The 22,743-nt window shown below is 41.5% G+C and overlaps 3 protein-coding genes across 3 annotated transcripts; 1 reads left to right on the top strand and 2 right to left on the bottom strand.

Moving 5' to 3' along the window:
* Positions 1-295: 295 nt before the first annotated feature.
* On the bottom strand, positions 296-9,070 carry LOC308085670 (chymotrypsin A-like). Its single transcript, XM_080428912.1, has 8 exons — positions 8,909-9,070; positions 4,026-4,200; positions 2,277-2,380; positions 1,721-1,800; positions 1,527-1,605; positions 1,045-1,225; positions 562-695; positions 296-479 (listed from the first exon to the last, which is right to left on the bottom strand). Exons 2-8 carry the CDS (start codon positions 4,072-4,074, stop codon positions 318-320), a joined length of 789 nt encoding a protein of 262 aa, XP_080285038.1. The 5' UTR covers positions 4,075-4,200; positions 8,909-9,070; the 3' UTR covers positions 296-317.
* A 2,077-nt stretch (positions 9,071-11,147) lies between these two features.
* On the top strand, positions 11,148-15,470 carry LOC308085693 (chymotrypsin A-like; the record flags this gene model as incomplete). The annotated part of the gene is made up of 7 exons (XM_080428950.1): positions 11,148-11,199; positions 11,518-11,621; positions 13,134-13,213; positions 13,732-13,810; positions 14,080-14,260; positions 15,089-15,228; positions 15,309-15,470. 7 exons carry the CDS (start codon positions 11,148-11,150, stop codon positions 15,468-15,470), a joined length of 798 nt encoding a protein of 265 aa, XP_080285076.1.
* Positions 15,471-17,692: 2,222 nt separating this feature from the next.
* agrp (agouti related neuropeptide) lies at positions 17,693-19,426 on the bottom strand (the record flags this gene model as incomplete). The annotated part of the gene is made up of 3 exons (XM_080433537.1): positions 17,693-17,878; positions 18,438-18,544; positions 19,303-19,426. 3 exons carry the CDS (start codon positions 19,424-19,426, stop codon positions 17,693-17,695), a joined length of 417 nt encoding a protein of 138 aa, XP_080289663.1.
* Positions 19,427-22,743: the final 3,317 nt, after the last annotated feature.

The following is a 22,743-nucleotide window of genomic DNA, read 5'->3' as shown; positions in this document are numbered from 1 at the left end:
ACCATTCCTCCTTCCTGTATATTTGTTATCTTATCTATAACCATGGTATGACGTTTTACCTTTACACTGTTCAATGTTGGTTTCATATGTAATCTCGTTTATTTAGATGTATTTTATTTAAGTTGATTCTACTGGTTTACACATTAAACTTAAACAGCTTCTCTCAGACATAATGGAAGAATGAATCCAAGATTTATTCATTCAAGCAATAAGCGATATGCATTTATCACTGTAATGGCACAATGGACAAATTCACTCAGGCATTGAATTGGTTGTAGTTTTATTTATTGTGAACTAGAGTGACAACGCTGACAGGTTTAGTTGGAAGCGATGGTCTGGTCCATCCAGGCACGCAGCTCGGTGACGCGAGCGTACACACCGGGCCTGGTGGGAGTGCAGGTTCCACTGCCCCAGGAGACGATACCAACCAGGGTCCAGGCTCCAGCCTTCTCACAGACCAGGGGGCCACCAGAGTCACCCTGAAACAACAAGCGGTCGTGTTTCATACGTGTTTTACGTCTAAATGTCATCTTGATGTTCCTCTCTCTCTGTGTCACTCACCATGCAGGAAGAGGCTCCAGAGGCTCCAGCACAGATCATCAGGTCGCTGATCTTGCTGCCCCAGAAACGTTTGCAATCGTCGTTGGTGAGGAGTGGGAGAGAAGCCTGCTGGAGCAGGGCAGGGGTGTCAGGAGCTGGAAAGAAAGCACACATCATTCAAAAGTTAGGTTTGAGCTTTGAGACAAAACATAAATATTTGTCATATTGTCTTATCGTTAAGCTTCATGATTTGTTCTTTGTCAGAAAATATGTTAGGTTTCATGAAATCATCTTGAAGCTTTGCTGTTTTTACAGAATTATATACTGAACAAGAGTATAGAATATTTGACGATAACTTGAGGATAAAGACATTGAGGATTGTTCCATTTTGCTCCACTTGCCACTTTGACATCCTATTCTATTCTAGATAATTGAACTGGCTGGTACAATAGTCCAGTCACTGTGGTCAGTGGATGAAAAATGTGTTTCCTGTCCTTCCCTCACCATTGTGGCGGGTCAGGCCCCATCCAGAGGTCACACACTTCATGCCACCAGGGAAGTTGTCACCAGTCTCAGCCGCACACACGGGAGACACACGCAGGCCCATCTTGGCAGGGCTGGCCAGCTTGATCAGCAGGATGTCATTGTTGATGGTGAATTGGTTGTAGCGGGGGTGCTTGAAGACCTATCAGAGAAATTACACAGTCAACTTAGCTGTGTATGTGTAAAAATCTTGTTTTCTGTTGTTTGTTGAGTAAATGCGCCTTAAATGCATTTACTATATTTATATTTATATATACATCAACTATATTAGCCTATATCCAATCTGTAGCCAGGAACATGAAAAATGTCAACAAAAAAATTAAAGGGCAAATGAAGTATTGTAAAGATTGAAGCCACAGTATCCTGATAATAGATGTACAGCAAGGCAATCATGTTGTGTCCCTCCCTATGCATGTCTTATAAAACAGAACACCATGTTGTACCTTTCCAACCCTCATGGTCTGGATGTCCTCAGAGTTGGAAGAACGATCGTGCTCGCCCAGGATCACACGGTGAGAAGTTCTGAAAAGGTTTCAAATGAAATGATGGTGGGTGTCTCACTTTTGGAAATGATACCCTATACTGCATGTGTTCTGTAAATAGAATATGAATTGCAGTGGGAGCTGGACTACTGTACCTGACATTGCAGTGGGCAGCAGTCACAACCCAGTTCTCGTTGATCAGAGATCCGCCACAGAAGTGGAAGCCGGTATAATCCTGAATTCAGATTGTATTTATTAGCAACCGTAGGATTGACATACTGTATTTTAGAGTGCCAAAGTAATTCAGCTATTCTGACAGCAAATACAATACTGTACTCTCTTCCCTTTCACCCACCCACTCCCACCCCACACACACACACACACACACACACACACACACACACACACACACACACACACACACACACACACACACACACACACACACACACACACACACACACACACACACACACACAGAGTAAACACTCCAGTTATGTATGATATGTCGTAGTAAAGAAAAAAAGATGCTCTATGGAATAAATGCACTGCCCCGTGTGGCCACTCTATTATTGACAAAAAATAAAAAGTAACACACTGTAGACACACAGACGTGTCGATAAAAAAGGAGATAGTGAGAGAGACGAATGTTAAATGTTAACATGTGTTACTGTAATGTTAAATACATGTTAACAAGGTGGTGCTGTTTACCTGCAGGGAGACCTGCCAGGGCCAGGAGTGGGGCACAGCCTCCTCACCGTTGACAATACGGGAGTATCCAGTGATTACTGGAGTGATGGCAGGAGAGCCACAGCCTGAAGACACATGAATGTTTCAAATAAATTAAATATCTAACTTGAACTTGGCTTGAACACCAGTATGTTGTTGTATATTTTATTATGTTGCAGACAGTATACTTATATGTTCCGGATAAGACTGTTGCTGAAAAGGACTAATACATTGTGTAAGGGTTATACTGTTCTAAAACAAAATCTACTTGAAATTAATATTTAAAAAAGAAAGACAAAAAAGTAAAGTACTTTCAGAGACCTGGAGCATCAAATGATTATACAGTTCGCCTGTAGAATAAAGAACTAGCAGTGATCAGGGTTCCTGGAACTGAGAACCACTGCATACAATGAAAATATTGATAATCTGGTACTGTAAGTTGTAAAAAGCACCCACAGCAAGCTTGCACTCATATCCAAGCCATTCAGTTGCCACTGCATGACTTACATTTCATACAAACTTGCTATGGACACTTTTTAATCTGTGTGAATACTCCCCAAAGCAAGTGTAGTTCTGTGTAGTGACATCGTCTGCAGCTGGCCTTGGCTACAGCAGAGTCACTATTCACAACTGCACAATGAAGATGATTACAAAAACAGATATATATAGGTCTCTATCTGGACAGTGCTGTAGGTCATGGTGTCAACTGGAAAACAAAATGTGAAAAAGATTCAGTGTAAATCCAGGCCGATTTTACACTACATTTCCATTACATTGCTTCTTACGTGAGAAAACAGCTATTGATAATAAGAAGAATTAATAAAATAAAAAGTAGGAAATGCACAAATGCATGCTGGGTAACAGGGGAGGATTGGTGGATCAGATTACAGCACTTCCCCTTTCTGTCTGGCTCCCCACCCGCCTCTAGAGGAGTTTACTTTCGATATTGCCTCAGTAAAGGTTTTGCCATGGTTGGGCGAAGAACTTAACCACTTAACCCATTTAGACCTGAGGCCGATTCTAAAAACGCCTTCTAAAACCTAACCTAAGATTTCTGAAAACGTTCAAATTCTTACTAAAAAAAAAAATACAAAATGATGTTGCTATATGTATAGCAACAACTAATGAGACACAGAGGTGGCTCCCGGATTCAAAGGTATAACAACGTATAGGTGGCAGCAGGTCTAAACCCCAGCATCCTTATTGTGGGGAAGGCTTTCGCAGAAAATAGCATGTGTCAAATAAAACATTTTTGTGTGTGTACTGTTCAGGCCTTGTTCAACAGTTCAGGACTTGTTCAACAGTCTAATGGTAGCCAGATGGAAACTGCATTGTGAGTTTGTAGAACTGCTTTTGGCAAAAATAGCAGATCTACCAGATCACGATGTGTTGCACACTATTTTCAAAATATGGCTTCAGTGATTAATTCATAATGTATTTTTGTAAGTATAGGCTCCCAGGAAGACACCAAATGGACACCAACGTGGAAAAAATGCCAGAGGCTTATTCATCATCATCAAAAGAGTAAAAGACACCTCCAGGTGGTTTTACATTTTGGACTCACTCATTGGACTCAGAGAGAGAGAGAGAGAGAGAGAGAGAGAGAGAGAGAGAGAGAGAGAGAGAGAGAGAGAGAGAGAGAGAGAGAGAGAGGGAGAGAGCGAGAGAGAGGGAGAGAGATGCAGAAATTGAGAATAGAACTTGGATGTCAGCACATGCAGGTGTACTTACCATAGGCAGCGCCGACAAAGGCAAGAGAGAGAATCCACAGGAAGGCCATGATTTCAGCTTGAGTGACTCTAGCAGGTTGACTGCATGGTCTTTTATACTGGAACACAGGCTTCTTATCTCTTTTGGTGGGAGTTTGTACAGCTTAGAGCCATTGAGCTAGAAAGAGTTGCATCATCTCCGCACCCCCGCGGGATGAAAAAGGTCACAGAAAAGAAAAGAAAATCAAAAACATTATTTTACAGCAGTGGCAGATTATGTAAATGAACAATATTCATGTAATATTCAATAGTCAATCATTAATTGTGTTGCCCTCCTCGTGGTATGGTATGGATGTGCCAAAGAAGGCAGCGGACACTTTGAATAACATTTAAACAACACTTTAATGAGGATGAATGCTCTTTGTGTGAAACATGGTTCTCTGCTGTGCTTCTTCTATGAAAAGTTAACATACTTCATTCCAAACTGGTGTTTTAACAAATAAAAAAATAATAAAATAAATACAATTAAACACATACATCTCACAATTGCCAAAACCAACAGTTCATTTGGTATTTATTTAGGTGTAGCCAGGGCCGGATCTAGACTTCTTTGATTGGGGGGGGGGGGGGGGGGGGGCAGTATGAAATGTTGATGGGTCACTCTTGTCCAACCCGGACATTAGTGTGGCTGTGGCAAAATTCTATTTTTTGGGGGGGGGGGTTAAAACAAAACGTTTTGTTGTTAAAATGTTAGAGCATTATATTCTGATAGTAATCATTGCTAAAGAATGTTTGTTTAGTAACAGGAGTCTCTCTGTCTCTCCAGCTCTTAAAAGAACCAGATTTGTTTTCAGGTAGGTGACAAAATTTCAGCCAATCAGGAGAGAGTACCCATTTATCAGCTTCATTTTTATAGTGTTCTAGTTCCAATTTTGTCTGCTTATGTATTTGTGTCATCACTTCCAATTTCACTTTAATTTAATCTGTATCCTGACTGAGTTATCTATCCTGATTGGATCAAATTGGTGTCCCAACCTGAAAATGCATTTTCTGTTTAATAAAGAGCTGGAGAGACATGGAGACACATGTTATGCAATGTATTTGACTTTTTATAACTACGTATACGTATCTGTGACAGTAGTATTTTCATGCTGGCATACCTGAAGAATAATATTATTATGCGGTCGACACGCACTGACATTTTGCACCTTAATCCCTTGTACAACGTACTGACTTTTGTCTTTTATTCTCTCCGCCAGGACGAAGGCATGGCGAGAGAGTATGTTTTACCCCCTGTCTGTCCGTCCGTCTGTGTGTCCGTGTGTGTGTCCGTGTGTGTGTCCGTGTGTGTGTCCGTGTGTGTGTCCGTGTGTCCGTCTGTCACCAGCTAATCTCCGGCACCGTTGGCCCGGTCGCTCCGAAACTGTGCACACACACTCCCTGGATGCCAATTCAGAACTTCTGCCCCAAATCTTTCACATGGGCCTGTTATAGCGCCACCAGGAGGCCGATTTGTGCAAAACCATTTTTTTAATATCACTCCTACAAATTTTATCCAAACGTCATGCAAATCAGTACACAGTATCACTATAGTCATGTGATCAACACGGATCTGTCCAATTTCCCATAATCTATCCTCATTGCCTAAGTTTGCAGGATTGGTCCGTTTTGAACAAAATGCCTCAAAGTATACACACAGCTTGCGATTTCCGTGAAATTTCACACGCACATTCCCACTAAGCCGAGGAAGAAATGCCGCCCTTCTCACATTGGCCTGTTATAGCGCCACCAGCAGGTCTAATTTAGCAAAACACATTTTTGGAACAAAATGCCTCAAATCATGAATGCAGTGTCAATGCAAGAATAAATGATACGGTTGGCACCCTTTTCACATTGGCCTATTATAGCGCCACCAGGAGGTCAGAATAACGTACCTGACCTGGCGGAGACCTGTGCTCCGAGGAGCACTTTTTCTAGTTTTGTTTGTTTTTTCTTTCTAACTAACGTCCATAACTTATAAGTACTAGATGTCCTCTAGTCACATCCTCCCAACCTCCCAACCTCGGTCATGTGATAAAGAGGTCAGACTTTCTGGTTGCTATAGCAACCTGCCAGATCAGGCTGAGGGTCTGATAGGCGAATCAGAGAATCAATCAAACCGAGAGTCCGAACACTGATCGAGGTGGGGGTAAGATGCCTAAAACATAGCCATAGCTCTGATCAACAGTCTGTGACGGGTCTTGGAGGCATGTGGAGTGATCCTGTGCTTGCGAATCGCTGCCGAACTTCGGAGCTTTTGTCAATAATATAGTAGTAAGATAAGATATCATGCACAGTATACGTCTGCTGCTATGCTCACGCACCTTTTATCTTATCTCAGGTACCATGTGTAAATATGTAGATATATTTTTTTTTTCTTCTTGTTTGATCCCCCCCCCTCTTCTTCCTATGGAAATAACAATACGATGGGAACTATGCACGAATACAAATTTCACCCACTTTTTTACTTCTGTAAACCTGTGATGTGACAATAAAGCTGATTCTGATTCTGTCATGATGAGAAACAGTTCACTCAATGACGTGGTGACCTAAGATGACGTGGTGTCAATGTAGTTGACAGCCATAGCCGCGGGAAGACCTTTTAGGTTAGGGGTGTGGTATGCGCGCACGCTGCGCGCGCGTGCATGAGGACCCCCCGTGCGCGCACGCGAAGCGGTTCTGGGCGGATTGGGTTCGTTTTTCCCCCAGTTTTTGGTTTATTTATTTCGGTTTTAGGGTTAGTATTAGGATTAGGTTAGAGTTATGTTATTTAATTCTTATTTTTGCCTGATTTTACCGATTTATTATAACCTACCTGGGGGGAGGGGGGGCGGCCGCACCCCCAGCACCCCTACTTCCCGCGGTACTGTTGACAGCAGTTATTGAGAAGTAGGAGGTCAAGCAATATTCAATGTTCACGTTGACTCCCCCTCCTCCCACCCTGCATCTGAACTACTACAATTACTGGACTGCTTCCACCTCACATAGCACGTTGATGTCCCAACACACGACAAGGGACACACACTCGATCTTGTCATCAGTGACTCTGCCCTGATCAGCAACCTGCTGGTGTATGAGGGTGTGTCGGCCACAGGGTCATCTCAATGGAGCTGCCATTCCCCTCCCCCCACAACAAGCCCAAACGCCAAATCCATTTCAGGAACATAAAAAACATTAACCCTGATGCCATAGCCTTGGACCTCCATCATCTCTTCTCTACAACCCTCTCATCAGCCACTTAATCAGTTGACCTGTACAATATTACCTGGACCTTCACGACCCCGTCAAAACAAAATCAGTCTTTCTCACGCTCCTCCCCCTGGTTTACCAGTGAGCTGCGGAATTGAAGGCAGCAGGCCGTGCCCTTGAGTGTCGTTACAAGGTGTCAGGGCTCACTGTCCACAGGCTGGCATACAGAGAGCATCGAAAGGCCTATTCAAAGGCCCTCAGAGACGCACGGTCAAAATTCTATTCCATCATTATCAATAACAGTTCCAGTAACTCCAAGCAACTTTTTTCCACCATAAATAACAATCACCCACCCACAGTGACACCACAGAGGATCCGTGTAATCATTTCCTTGACTCCTTCAGGTCAAAGGTAAATGCCATCCGTTCTGTTCTTTCTGTCTCCCCCACTCCACTTGTCCTGATTTCCCCCCCACAGCCAGGGATCTCCTAGCCTCTCCGCTGCTTCGCCAACATCTCAGAGGTTGATGACACCATCAGCAAGATGAAACCTTCCACATGCGCCCTTGACCCCTTCACCACATCTCTGGTAAAAACCCACATAACTGTGTCCCCTCATCACCACAGCCATTAAACACTCCCTCCATGTTGGCCATGTCCCACCCGCTTTAAAGACAGCCATCATTACACCCCTCCTGAAAAAAACACCGTTGACCCGGAAGTTCATGCCAACTACAGGCATACAACTCTATTTCTAACTCAAAATGACTATTTCTATCTCAATGGCTCTGGCTAAATAAGATGCATTGTACAGTAAACAAGATGCATTGTACAGCATAAACTAGATGCATTATACAACATTAATTGCCTTAAAGGGGTAGTTCACCCCCCAAATAACTTTTTTTCTATTGATTACTCACCCCATGGAGCCTTGAATTCATGGATATTTATTTGTTTTTGTCGCATTCCTTCCTTTATTATTTGATTATAATAAATTTAGCCCCATTGATTCCGGTAGGAGACACAAATGCATTTGTGTCTCCTACCGGAATCAATGGGGACACATTTATTATAATCAAATTATTGGCTTAGGAATGTGACAAAAACAAAAAAATATCTATGAATTCAAGGCTCCAGATGGTCAGTAATCAATAGAAAAAAAGTTATTTTGGGGGTGAACTACCCCTTTAAGCCATTGTTTGAGATGGGACTTAAACACAAGATAATATGTAGGGTAGGGCACTCCCTTATTGCAAGTGGTAGGCCATACCAATATTCACGTCACCTTACTAACAGCACATTTTGTCTGTATAGCTACACTATATCTCACAGTCCCCTCTAGTGGTGGCCCTAGTGCCAATGCCATTGTCGTCTCTCTCTGATTAATTCCTTGGGAGGAGGTATAGGGTGTAGACAGCCACACACTCTCCTCCGATACACATGGAGTCGTCAGCCGCTTCTTTGCACCTGGCAGTGAGAAGTTTCATCGAGAATGTGTAACGCACGCTAGAGATGCGCGGATGGCTTTTTTTGTCACCCAAATCCGCGTTAACAAGTTCATTATCCATCCGCCATCCACCCGCGGTACTTATATCATCCTATTTATAGATCCGCACCAACCGCACCAAATAATTGTTATTTTCCTGACGTTAGTTTTCTTATAAACAGTGTTACTCACCACTGTCGCGATGCAGTGACTGTATACAATCCACAACCATGGTAACAACAAGCGCACGTCTTCATTAAGTTACTTTCGCTTTCAACCACTTTGTTGCCATGTCGGCTTTTTATAAGCTTTTTATAAGCGACTTTTAAAATAATAAACTTTATTTATATAGCACCTTTCATGACATAAATGCAGCTCAAAGTGCTTTTCAGAAAAAGAAATAAAAAGTGAAAACAAAACACAGAGCAAAAACAATGCTCTGTGTTGCGACTTTTGGGCTTGTTTGGCACTTGTTTTGGGCTTGTTTTCATAGACCTGGCTACTTATTTCTCTCGCAACCTGGCAACACTGGCTGCCTGTAAAGCAACATGTCGTGAGCGGCTATTTTTTGCCTGGTGTAAAATGACGTAATATTAAAATACTACAAACGCACACACGGTGAAATTTAGTGCTTTTTAAAAGCTATTATAGGCCTATAGATTGATATCATTAATTTAATTCCCGCATTATTTCACCCGCGGTTTATCCAATATGAATTAATAATTATATTTGATTGACCCAAATCCACCCAAACTGCGGTTAACTGCGGCAACCGCGGCTAAAACCGCGATCCGCGCATCTCTAACGCACGCAGATGTTCATGCTATGTGCCTCAGATCCCCTACCCACTGAACAGGGGCCTCAACCAACATGATTCCGAGCCAGCTCCACACCCACCAACATGGCCAGTTGTGTTCATTGGAGTGCCCAGCCAAGCCAGAGGCACCGCTGCCAGGAATTGAACCAGTGTCTTTGGCATGGTGGGCGAGTGTTTTGCCTACAGTACATCACGCTGATGGCCCAGCACTGAACTTTTTTGTATATTTTGAGGGCACACCAGCTAACAAGTATGTAATATTTGCTGTCAAAAGAATGGGTGCGGTCAGACCACATTGTTCTTCTTATGACTCTAGGCTATTATACAATATTTTTTTTAACATTGGCCATGGTCCTGGTGTATGGCAAATGCAATGCTCTGCCATACCTAAACAATGCAAGTAGTGTATTTATTTACCGTTCTGTTAATGAGACCTCATTATTATGACATGCATGCAAAGCATGTCTGACTGCCTGAAGTACCTGGGAAATAAACATATGTTACAGGAAGACCTTGAGTCAAGAACACAGTGAACTTATGGACATACTGTACAGGGCATGACAAGGACTAAAGCCTCATTATCCCTTAAAGCTTGTGGGGAAAATGGAAAATAGTAAAGTAAAATGATGTTTTAATAATGTAGTAACACGTAGTAGTAAGTCTGTTATGCGAACCACACAAATGACTGACTCATATGCAATAGTTGTTTGTGTGTGCATGATTTGTGTGTGCATGGTGAGGTCATGCCATCACCTGCACCAAGAAGAAACAACATCTATGTCCTTATTTATTTAGTCTTACTGTTACTGTGATCCTCTCACCACCTATTGCACACCACCTGTCACCCCTGGAAGGAGGCTTTGTTCATTGTTTAGTTTTCTCTATAAACGGCTTTCTTGTAAACAGAAATGCTACTCCACATTTCTAACTTCATTTAATTGTTTCATACATACAATTAAATGGCAATTTAATTGCTTTACAATACAATTTAATTGGTTCATAACATGTTGCATTCATGTCAATACAATCACATGCAAAGATGAAGGACAGAGTTTGTGCACTCTGCAGGATGCAAAGAAAGTTAAAATTCCAGGTCTTTAGTATTACACTAAGGCATAAAGTTGATCAAAGTGCAACCTACATAGAATACACTTTTAAAAAAAATCTCATTATGTATGGAACTGTGAAATAGAATTCACATGAAATATTAACAAGACCCCACCAGTGCCTTCAGAGGAAAAACTCATGTCATAACTAACATGCAAGCTGTACAAACTCCCACAGAGAGATAAGATGCAGAAAATGTTGACCATCTGAAAAGTATGTTAACCCATTTAGACCTGAAGCCAGTTTTTTTTAAGAAAAAAATATATATATATATATTTTTATATATATTTAAAGATTTGCACAAAATAAATTTCAAGATAATTTTTTTTTATCAGATCTACAAGCTCATAGTCGGCACTCGGTGCCGCGCTATGAGCGTCAATACTTGGTCTGGGCTACTTTTGAACAAATTACTTCATCAATGGGGCGAGGCATGGAGATGGTCAGCCTGTGTTCCAACATAAAAGACCTTGCATGCAGTCAGCCTGCCAGAGTAAAGTTGAAACCATGGCCTTCCTGTGGATTCTCTCCTGCCTTGCCTTTGTTGGCGCTGCCTATGGTAAGTAATGTGGTAGTATGTGTTGAAATTCCAAACAGAGGCACCTTGGACACAGACTATGATTACACCTGTCTGGGTCAGTACAAATCACTGCCAACAAACCATTTCTTCCGAACCAGAGAGCTGCCATTTTTTGCAGTTTCTTAAATTAACATGACCTTGACGTAATTGTAACATGCCACGTGTGTAACACGCGGCGTGTGTGTGTGTGTGTGTGTGTGTGTGTGTGTGTGTGTGTGTGTGTGTGTGTGTGTGTGTGTGTGTGTGTGTGTGTGTGTGTGTGTGTGTGTGTGTGTGTGTGCGTGTGTGTGTCTTCAGGCTGTGGCTCTCCTGCCATCACTCCAGTAATCACTGGATACTCCCGTATTGTCAACGGTGAGGAGGCTGTACCTCACTCCTGGCCCTGGCAGGTCTCCCTGCAGGTAAATATACAGCATCACCTTGTTTCATTTTTTTATTTACAACATCCGTCTCTCTCACTGTCTCCGTTATTATGGACACGTCTGTGTGTCTACTGTGTGTTACTTTTATTTTTGTCAATAATAGAGTGGGCACTTATTCCATATAGCATCCTTTCTTTACTACGACACATCATAGAAAACTGGAGAGTTTGCTCTGTGTGTGTGTGTGTGTGTGTGTGTGTGTGTGTGTGTGTGTGTGTGTGTGTGTGTGTGTGTGTGTGTGTGTGTGTGTGTGTGTGTGTGTGGTGGGAGTAGGTGAAAGGGAAGAGAGTACAGTATTGTATGTTTTGCTGTCATAATAGTTGAACTAGACGTGTCGCAATTCTGGGAAATTGCAAAGTGTGGTTGCGCCGACGCCGGTCGCAGGTCGCCGCCGCTGGGACGCGAGGAATACGCTTGGAGGAATACCGTCGGAGGCCGCGCGACGTGCCATTCGAATTTGGTGCTGATTGGATCCTGGGTTCGTGATACATGGCGTCCCACTAAATAAATAGGCCCCTCCCACAAATGTAGCGGGCCAATGACATTGTCCTGTAACTCCTGAGATCACCTGCTTTTCATTTTGAGAGGAGTGATCCCCCCAAAAATCATGTTTTTGCATCAAACGGTTACGTTTTGCGCAGTTGTGGCGCCCCCTATGGATCAAAGTGGAAATGCTTTTGGTGATTTGTTGAGTAAACCACCCTTGACATTTGATTTAAATTTGGGATCGATTGGACGTTTTGTTCGTGATTTTTGGCATTTTTGGTAAAACGGGCCCCTCCCATTAACTTTGGAAGCCAATTACGGACGAACGGTAAGGACTATCAAAATGTCGTTTGGATATATTTATCGCATGGGTCAATAGATGACCTGTACCGATTTGTGTGAGATTTGGACAAAATTTGTAGGAAAAGGAGCAAAAAGTGTGTTTTGAAGAAAATTCAAAATGGCGGAAAATCTATTCAGACGCAAATGGGCGTGGCCTATATGGGGATTTTTTGATTTTACGACCTACGGTTCAAGAGTTATAGGCAAAAACGTAAAGGGGGCTGTTATAGCGCCACCATGAGGCCGACTGGTGTAATTCTTTTTTTTAATAATTTCGGATTAAATTATAAACCTCCCCTCCAAATCTGGTAACTCTAGCTCTTACGGTTTCTGAGAAAAAAATACTTGAATGGGAGTTTTTTGACTTTCCCATTAAAGTGGATGGGGAAATTTAATGCACTAATAAATCAATATCAATTAAACTATGTAACCAATCTCTTAGAAAAATGGATGCACACGATTCCCGGTGAAGCCGGTCATTTTGACATATGGCACAAAATTGGGAAAAATAAACTGTGGGAGGAGTAGCGCGGCAAAGTATTGTTTATCTAGAAAGAATAAAGTGGGAAGAGTACTATAGTCTGGTTGCCCACACTAATTACTGTGGCACGTACTCTAAATTACAGTATCCTACGGTTGCTAATAAATACTATCTGAATTCAGGATTATACCGGCTGGCACTTCTGTGGCGGATCCCTGATCAATGAGAACTGGGTTGTGACTGCTGCCCACTGCAATGTCCAGTAAGTACAGTAGGGTACAGTAGAGTGTTGCGGGCGTTCTGTGTTTTCTCACAGTACAGTATTGTGTATATATTATATATATATATATATATATATATATATATATATATATATATATATATATATATATATAGTACAGTATAATTTAGAGTGCCAGCTCCCTCTGCAATTCATATACAGAACACATTAAGTAGGGGGGTTTTTTCACATTAAGTATCATTTCCAAAAGTGAGACCTAAGGGCAAGAAAAGTGTAGTATATATTTTTAATAATTATAAATGATGCATAATAAACCTATTCAAAAAGCAAATAGGACAACAATCCGCTTTTGGGAGAGACTTTCTCCCATATGAGCCTGCCAAATCTCACCAAATCATAATCTGTACAGCTGAAAATATATAAATATATATTATGACTGCTAAAAAGAAGTTCATATTATTATTATTAGGTATTGTTAGGTATTGGCAAATTAATAAATTAATAAGCACCCACCATTATTTTATTTGAAACCTTTTCAGAAATTCTCACCGCATTGTCCTGGGCGAGCACGACCGTTCTTCCAACGCTGAGGATGTCCAGACTATGAAGGTTGGAAAGGTATGGTGTTCTGTTTTATAGGACATGCATAGGGAGGGACACAACATTATTCTCTCACATCTATAATCAGGATACTGTGGCTTCAATCTTTACACTCTTCTCCATTACCTGCTCATAATATTGGCCCTTTTTAATTTGGGGACATTTTTCATGTTCCTGGCTAATATAAAATATTGTTGAAGCAATGCATTTACTCAACAAACAACACAAAACAAGATCTTTGCACATCTCTCCTAACAGCTAAGTTGACTGTGTCATTTCTCTGATAGGTCTTCAAGCATCCCAGCTACAACCAATTCACCTCCACCAATGACATCACGCTGGTCAAGCTGTACAGCCCTGCCAAGATGAACATGCGTGTGTCTCCTGTGTGTGTGGCTGACACCGGTGACAACTTCCCTGCTGGCATGAAGTGTGTGACCTCTGGATGGGGCCTGACCCGCCACAATTGTGAGGAAAGGACAGGAAACAAGTTTTTCATCACTGACCACAGTGACTGGACTATTGTACCAGCCAGTTCAATTATCTAGAATAGAATAGGATGTCAAAGTAGCAAATGGAGAAACAGCCCAAAGATTCATTCAGACAGCCTACCAAATCTGCTAATGCCCATACAGCATGACCAATGATTGTACTAACGTTAGCTATGTTTAATTTTTTCTTAGTTTTTTACTTTTTATTTACAGTATACTGTCTACATACGATAGTTGTTGTCTCCGCTAGGTCTAAGGCGTCGCCGAGACTATGTTTAGCCCCCTGTCCGTGTGTCCGTGTGTGTCTAAAATGACACCCTACAGTTTTCAAATCGGCCTCATGTTGAGGCTATAACAGGCCGATTCACGTTTCTACCTGTTTTCTACCCTATAACTGGACCGATTGGCGTGAAACGTTTCACATCTGTCTTTTCGGACACCTATGCTCCGAGGAGCAAAATGTTCTAGTTATTTACTGTGATTATGGGCACTTCAATGTACCTCAAAAGAACTGACACACTGAACTAAAAAAAGAGAATGAAAAGAGAAAGAAGAAAAATAAAGAAAAAGAAACAGAGGGAAGGATGTTTTAGAAAGTCTGCTGGAGATTAAAATGAATACCCCCTCCTGGGAAAATCGCACTCTGGTTATACCCATAGACACGGTCAAGAATGTTGTCGAGGCCTTGGTGCCGTCTCCTTCCCACAGCAGAAAACATTGTAGCCTATAGCCAATGGTACACAGACCCAACAGACGATCTATTCAATTAAACCTAACTTTTGAATCCTGTGTGTTTTCTTTCCAGCAAATACCACCCCTGCCCTGCTCCAGCAGGCTTCTCTCCCACTCATCACCAACGAGGATTGCAATCGTTTATTGCATGCGGGCGACAGGGTCAAACCCATGATGATCTGTGCTGGAGCCTCTGGAGCCTCTTCCTGCATGGTGAGTGACACAGAGAGAGAAAAATCAAGATGACATTTAGTCATAAAACACGCAAAGAACACGACTGCTTGTTGTTTCAGGGTGACTCTGGTGGTCCCCTGATCTGTGAGAAGGCTGGAGCCTGGACCTTGGTTGGTGTCGTCTCCTGGGGCAGTCCCACCTGCACTCCCACCAAGCCTGGTGTGTACGCCCGCGTCACAGAGTTTCGTGCCTGGATGGACCAGACCATCGCCTCCAACTAAACCTGTCAGCATTGTCCCTCTAGTTAGCATATAATCAATATTGGATGTATTTGTCCTTATTTGTTTGCAGTAATAAATGCATATTGCATATAATAAGCTGTAAAAATGTATACATAAATATTGGATTTGTGGTTTTATACAGATGGTTACCAATAATCTTTCCTGGAGCTTCTTACAGTATATGAGAAAAGCTGTGTACAGTGTTTTAATGTGCTTAACAGTAGAATCAACTTAAACTAGAAAAGTGGTCCGGGTTGCCTTCCCAGGCCCCGCAAGCTTTGGAAGGCAGTCATAGCCAATTGGAATAGGATCTGAAATATGAGCCAGATACATCTTGATCACATGACTTCAGAGATAATGTGCACCAATTTGCGTGAGTTTTGGAAAACATCTGTTGGAGTAGTTAGTGAAAAGTGTGTTTTGAAGATGGCACAAACTGGGCCTATATGTTCTTGGTACGACATACGGTTCAAGAGATATAGGCCAAAAACGTGAAGTGGGCTGGTGTAGGGCCATTATGAGGCAATGTGAACATTTTAGGGTGGAGGTTCAGCCTTGGTCTATTGGGAATGTGTGCTGTGTGCGATTTGTGGCATGTTGTACACAACGGGCCACCCCTGCAAAAATTTGGAAGCCAATCGTAGCCAATCGGAATGGAATGTGAAATATCTGACAGATACTGTACATCATGATCACAGAGATAAGGCGTACCAGTTTGGGTGAGGTTTGGACAGAATCGGTGGTAGTAGTGTTTTGCATAGAAAACGCAAAATGGTGTTAATAATGTCAGATGGAATTGGGCCTACTTGAGTTGCACAATGATCCAAGGAATCCAGGGGGAAATTTATTTTTGATTGTATGATCTACGGTTCAAGAGTTATAGGCCAAATCGTGAATCGGCTTATTGTAGCGCCTCCATGATGGTACTATAGAGTGGAGTGGCTGGCATCCCCAGTTTTAGCTTTTGAGGGCCTTTCTATAAGTGTTCCATGACTGACAGTGGTAAGTAGATATGCAGATCTCCCACCATGCAACTTCCTAGAACTTAGGCCATGCTTTCTTAGAGGCACACACAACAGCATGGTTAACGTACAGCTGGTAAAGGCTGCTTTGCATTAAAAAAATACATATAGCATAGACATAAAAAATAAAGGTCTTTTAACTAGTGCATTACCTTTTTTGTGGATCTTGTATATCTTGTAGATCTTTCTCTCTAGGATTGTATAGTTATAATACTGCATTGTTGTTATTTAAAGGTAGGGTAAGTGATTTACTTTGGTTAAAATAAGTGTTAAATAGCTCTGTATTCTGATAGTACTCGTTGCTATAGAGTGTTTGTTCAGTAAAAGGAGTCTCCCATGTCTCTACAGCTCTTTATTAAACAGAAAGGGCATTTTCAGTGCTCTCTCCTGATAGGCTTAAATGTTGTCACCTACCTGAAAATGCACTATATTCTGTTTAATAAAGAGCTGGAGAGACCCCTGTGACTGAACAAACGCTCTGTAGCAATGATTACTGTCAGAATATAGTACTTTAACCTTTTTAACAAAAAAATAAGTTACCAAAAAAGTCTTGTCAAGACAAAACGTTGCTCAATGCAAATAATGTTGATGCAGATTTTAATACAATGTTAAACACCAATTAAAAAAATACAGTGAGGAATATTTCTTGGTTTCACCATAATTCAAACGTGTACTTCCTACTCTAGAGCCATCCATTTTCGACATCAAATATACTCTATTATATATATTATTATTACCTGTAATAACCTTCTAATAAACTGTATGATGATCTCAGACACAATGCACGTCACTGCATGTTGTCTTTGCATTTCTGGATGCGTCACAATAAATGCAGTCCAGTTCCACTGAAACTTGAAGAGAGAGCTGCTATAGGTAAGGCTTGGCAATTAACCACAAATATATTGAAACCGATATTTAGAACCAGTAACTTAATCCTGCTCACATAGGTTAAACAAATAATTGAGAAGCAGTTTTTTTTTACATATATTTTATTTCTTGTACTGTATATCAACAAATCGACACAAAAAAATCGATTATTCTGATTAACCACTTAATTATATTATACTTTGTTGTACAATGATGGCGTGAGAAAATAGCGAATCTACAGTAAGCTCAAAACCCGTTGCATAATCATTCATTAATGTAATCGAGGCAAAAGTTTGAAATAATGGTGATATTGTAACACTAGATATTATAGTGTTAAGTACGTCGGTTGCTGCAGGACTGGCCGAGGCGGCGACAAGAGCAGAATGCATTAAAGAAGCGACAGTGGCAGGTGTCACAGGTGTTGCAGCAGGGCAGCTGGTGACCCAGACAGGACTGCTGGTGGGGGATACAGCGACGAGGGGAACGCATGGCCCGGCTCTGGAGCTGCATGGCATCGTCCTGGGAGAAATCCTGCAATAAAGTTATTATTATTATTATAATAACAATAATAAAAATACAAAATTAATTATACAAATAATGATAATAATAATAATAATAATAATAATAATAATAATCAATTGAAACACTACAGTATATAGGCTATGTTTAATAATCAGAGTCAGATGATTATCCATACATTGTGTTTCAGCACCACTGCCACAGATCTCTCTCTCTCTCTCTCTCTCTCTCTCTCTCTCTCTCTCTCTCTCTCTCTCTCTCTCTCTCTCTCTCTTTCTCTTTCTTTCTCTGCCTTGTGCCTCTGTGTGTGTGTGTGTGTGTGTGTGTGTGTGTGTGTGTGTGTGTGTGTGTGTGTGTGTGTGTGTGCGCGTGTGCGTGTGCGTGTGCGTGTGCGTGTGTGTGTTTGCGTGCGTGCGTGCCTGCGTGCGTTTGTGCGTGCGTGTGTGCGTCTGTGTGTGTGTGTGTGTGGAATGAGTATGACAATGATGAATTGAAATTTTGTTTTGTCGATTCACCTAAGAGAGAAACAGTGGGAGTGTTTGCAAAGCAACACAAAAAGCAGCATCAGTCTGACCTCGTCGTAAGACCCTGGATCCATCATTAACTGCTCCTCCACAGACTCGTCGGGGAAAAGGACAGGATCAGCTCTGGAGCGCTGGCTCTCCTCTGCTCAGGTGGAGACAAACACACATTCACTGTTTATACAACCACATCAGAAACAGCACCTCTACTCATTTGAATATCCCCATGCCTTCTTTTACATAACGACTGAAATTAAAAGGGCAAATTTTAATTAAACCTCAGTTCAAGCGATCTTAAAATGTCTGTGTTTTTAAATGCGGGAGAGTGGTCAGTCCTTGTCCCTTTTGTATTTAATTTGCTTTTATTTAGATGGTAGGAAAGCTGAGAGGGAAGGCATAGGAGGAGCACTTTGCAAATTGCTTTAAATGACAGAATTAGTATTATTAAAGCATTGGCATGCACCCTAACCACACAGTATCAGGTCTCCCTGTCCCCTTGTAGTTTATAGTCTATTTGCTCTTATTGTGACCTTATAGGAAAGCTTATAGAGGAAAGGCATAGGAGGAGTAATTTGTAACAATATTTCCAAAAGTGCTTTAAAACATTCAGTTTATTTTTTGTATTATTATCTCCATGGCCATCTCCTGTACTTTTGTCCATTTCTAAACTGCACTTTTCAAAGCCATCAGGAAAACCAGAGACAGACAGAAGAAGCTTCTTAAGAATGTCTATAACAAACACTAGCCAACCGCCTAGGTTGCCTATGCCTAGACACACCCCTGACCAGTGGTGTATTGTGTATAATGCTATTTGAATAGATTAAATTGTCATTTATTACTATTTACAATTTCAACTAAAACTTGGGTATTAAATTCAATCCAAATCTGACTTTGTCAACTGACCTATATCTGAGAAAAAGGATGGCTCTGTCCTTCTCAGGCTGGACTGACCGTCATCAAGGTGGATGTTGCCATGAACCAGTCCAGATGAGTGCTGGAAGAGGCTGAGGACCCAGCAGCACATCATCACGGTATTGACCATCATTTGCCCCAGATCTTCACAACAAAATACTGCAGTTTTAGGCAAAAAATAAATAAAAGTTCCTGCAAACAAAGTTGAGTAAGTAAGTAAAGGTTTCAGTTCTGTTCTCTTGATGCTGACCATGCATGTTGGATTTTCTTGAAACGTTATATACTTCATCGTACGACAAATAGTGAAAATAGCTGATCTACAAGCTCACAATGCTATTTCCGCTACTTTCGATTAAAAAAAAAATATGATTTAATATACATAAATACAATTTGACCAAAATAGGGATGCTAGGGTTAATGTGGTTAACATACATTTTAAATTAAATTGTAATATTACCAAACATAAATATCAAACACATCAGCCTAAATTAAATTCATGCATTGCCCAAAGGGAAATGTATTTAATTCAGTCTGACCAGAAGCAGGGATAAAACATTACAACGTGGAAGGAGAGAGGGAGAGAACGAGAGATGGTAATATGCAGTAATCCTAAATCATACCATAGATTATAGTGCATTGGATTAGCCCATACTGTAACAAGAGAAATACGCAGAAAAGAAAGGAGAGTGTACTGTAGCTCACCTGTAGCTGGGTGTCCTTGTGGTCAAGTGTGATCCTCTCTGGTTTGGCGCTCATGGGGCCTCTTTATAACTGTCTCCAGAGGGAGGTGAGAGCCACATGACCAGCCACGATGACACAAAGGAGTGGTTTTCATTTAACTTCCGTCAAAAGTACTGGACTGTCTAAGCACAAGGGGCTCCTCCCTTTCCTCCGCTGTGACCTTGTGCATAATGGAGAGTGTGCATTGGGTTCTTTGCGAGCAAAATAACTCGTCCTTCATCCTCCTCATTGTTGCTACAGATTCAATGTACTTACAGTTGGTGGGGTAAACACATTAGTTGTCTTTGGTCATGTTCAAGGATTCATATTATGTGGGATGGTCTCACAATCTATGTGCAATCAGTTTTAGACCCTGCCCTCACTGTCAGTAGCCCAGTCCCATTTTATTTAGCTTCAACCTTAGGCTTTCTGAGAAAGCCTGGCGCATTATTGCTCCATCCTTAGTACTCGCCTCATACATTGTCGTCATCATCGAAGATGTGGGGACCGCTCATCCTTCTATCAATGTGCTGCTATTAACGCGCTGCCTTGTTTTCTACAGGCATGACTCAATGGAGAACATTAAAGGATAAGTCAGCAAATTATATAGTTGAAAGCACCATAATATGATGCTTTCAACTATGGCTAATGGAGCATATTATGCTCAATTAGCCAAGCGTTCAAGGTTCACATAGTGCACATAGTGCACATATATACAACAGGGGGGGGGGGGGGGCACAAAACAACAACCACAACAGCAATAAGTTATTGTATGAAATCATGCCCAATGAACCAACAGCTGTGTCCCTTATGACATTGGTTCTCAAAGTGGGGTCCGGGGACCCTCAGGGGTCCTTGGGGGGAGTTGGGGGGGTTCCAGGGGGTCCCCAGCTAAATCACATTAATATTAACCACTTATACAACCTTTTATACTTTGGCTATTCAAAAATAGCAGATATACAAACACATAGCGCGGTACCGAGTGCCACACTATGAGCTTGTAGATCTGCTATTTTTGAAAAATCATGAAAATCATTGTTGGGGTCCTTGACAGTTTGAGAACCACTGCCTTATGAAACCTAAATGACTGCTTTACCTCTATGGTACGACAAATATATAATACATTTCCAAATATGCATTTGTGATACAATTGCCTAACATCCACAGAGCACTTTAGACAAATCAAATCAAATCTAGTCCAGGTCATGTCTCTATTTTTAAGCTGAAGTTTCCACAATGTTATCAACTGTAATTAAGGCTTGTCAGGTCACACAAAGGCACACACACACACACACACACACACACACACACACACACACACACACACGCACGCACGCACGCACGCACATGCACATGCACGCACACACACACACACACACACACACACACACACACACACACACACACATTAAACACAATCATTCAAGAGCCTAAAAGCCTGTCCATGAAGCTTGCTGTGTTCAGGAAATTGGGCTTAATTGTGTTGCCAGTGGTTTAGGCTGTTGTGCTTAGACATGGCGTATTCTTTTGTCTGAGTTCTGTCATAAACAGTAGCATGAAAGCAGTTTTGTCCTAAATAAATTGCTTTATCATTCTGTTTTTCCACAAAATATTAACACAATATGTTCAATTCAATTCAATTTTATTAAAGTGTCAAATCACAACAAGTTGCCTCAAGAAACTTCACGTGTAGAGCAGAGACCCGAGCAAGCAATTTTTTCGACAGTGGCAACGAAGACCTCTTAACTGGAAGAAATGTCAGGCAGACCCAGGCTCTAGGGTGGGCGGCCATCCTATAGGGGGGAGGAGAGACAGAGAGGGAGATATAAGATAGTGTATAATGGTATAGTAAGAATGTTAAGATAATATAGTATAGTGGTATAGCATATAGTAGCAATCCACAGTCGTGCTCCATGGAGAGGCCCGGTCCGCAATCACGCTCTTGATCTGCAGCTGGGGGTCCGTAATAACAGTCCATGGACCTGTGAAATGGTAGACACAAAAAACTCTGGGGAGCGGGTCCCGCGATGTTGAGTTAGTGGCAGGCCTTACTGGAGTATGAGTCCGTACAGCGTTAATTACAATTGCACTGATGATGGGACATGAACCCACACAACCAAAGGGAGGAGGAGAGGAGAGAGGAATGGGATGGATGGGGAGGGAGAGAGGAGAGAGGAGGAGAGGTCTCCTCTCCCCTTTTGCCTTTTACTTTTATGTTTTTGTTTGATTAGTATTTAACCATTTAACTTTGTAAAGCGACTTTGAGTACTGAGAAAAATAATTGAATCTAGCTATAGGCTTTATCATAAAGAAAGGTTTTTAATCTAGTCTTATACAGAGTCTGAAACTTAAATGCTCTGCCTCCTGTTCTAACCTTAGATGTTTTTGGGACTTAAAAGATGTTTGCATTGCATACTGGGAACGCAATGGTATTCTAGCAGGTTTATAAGGCTCGATGAGTTCTTTAAGATAGTGGTTCCCAAACTGGGGGCCAAATGAGTTTGGGGGGTCCCCAGATGATAACTAATGTGCAACATTGTTTTCTCACTCAACAGTAAACAAACCAACATACAGTATAAGTGTATACAAGGTATCTGCACATTTTCAATATGACAATGTAATTACTTTTAATACCTTTTTTTGGCCAAATTGGCCAAATTGTCAAATATTACGTAAGAAAGAGGCGGGTTATGTTCCCAGGGTTCTACCTTT

This window comes from Gymnoscopelus braueri, assembly GCF_963280865.1.
Source record: "Gymnoscopelus braueri genome assembly, chromosome: 1".
Classification (NCBI taxonomy): Eukaryota; Metazoa; Chordata; class Actinopteri; order Myctophiformes; family Myctophidae; genus Gymnoscopelus; species Gymnoscopelus braueri.
This window is presented reverse-complemented; position numbering and strand designations above follow the sequence as displayed.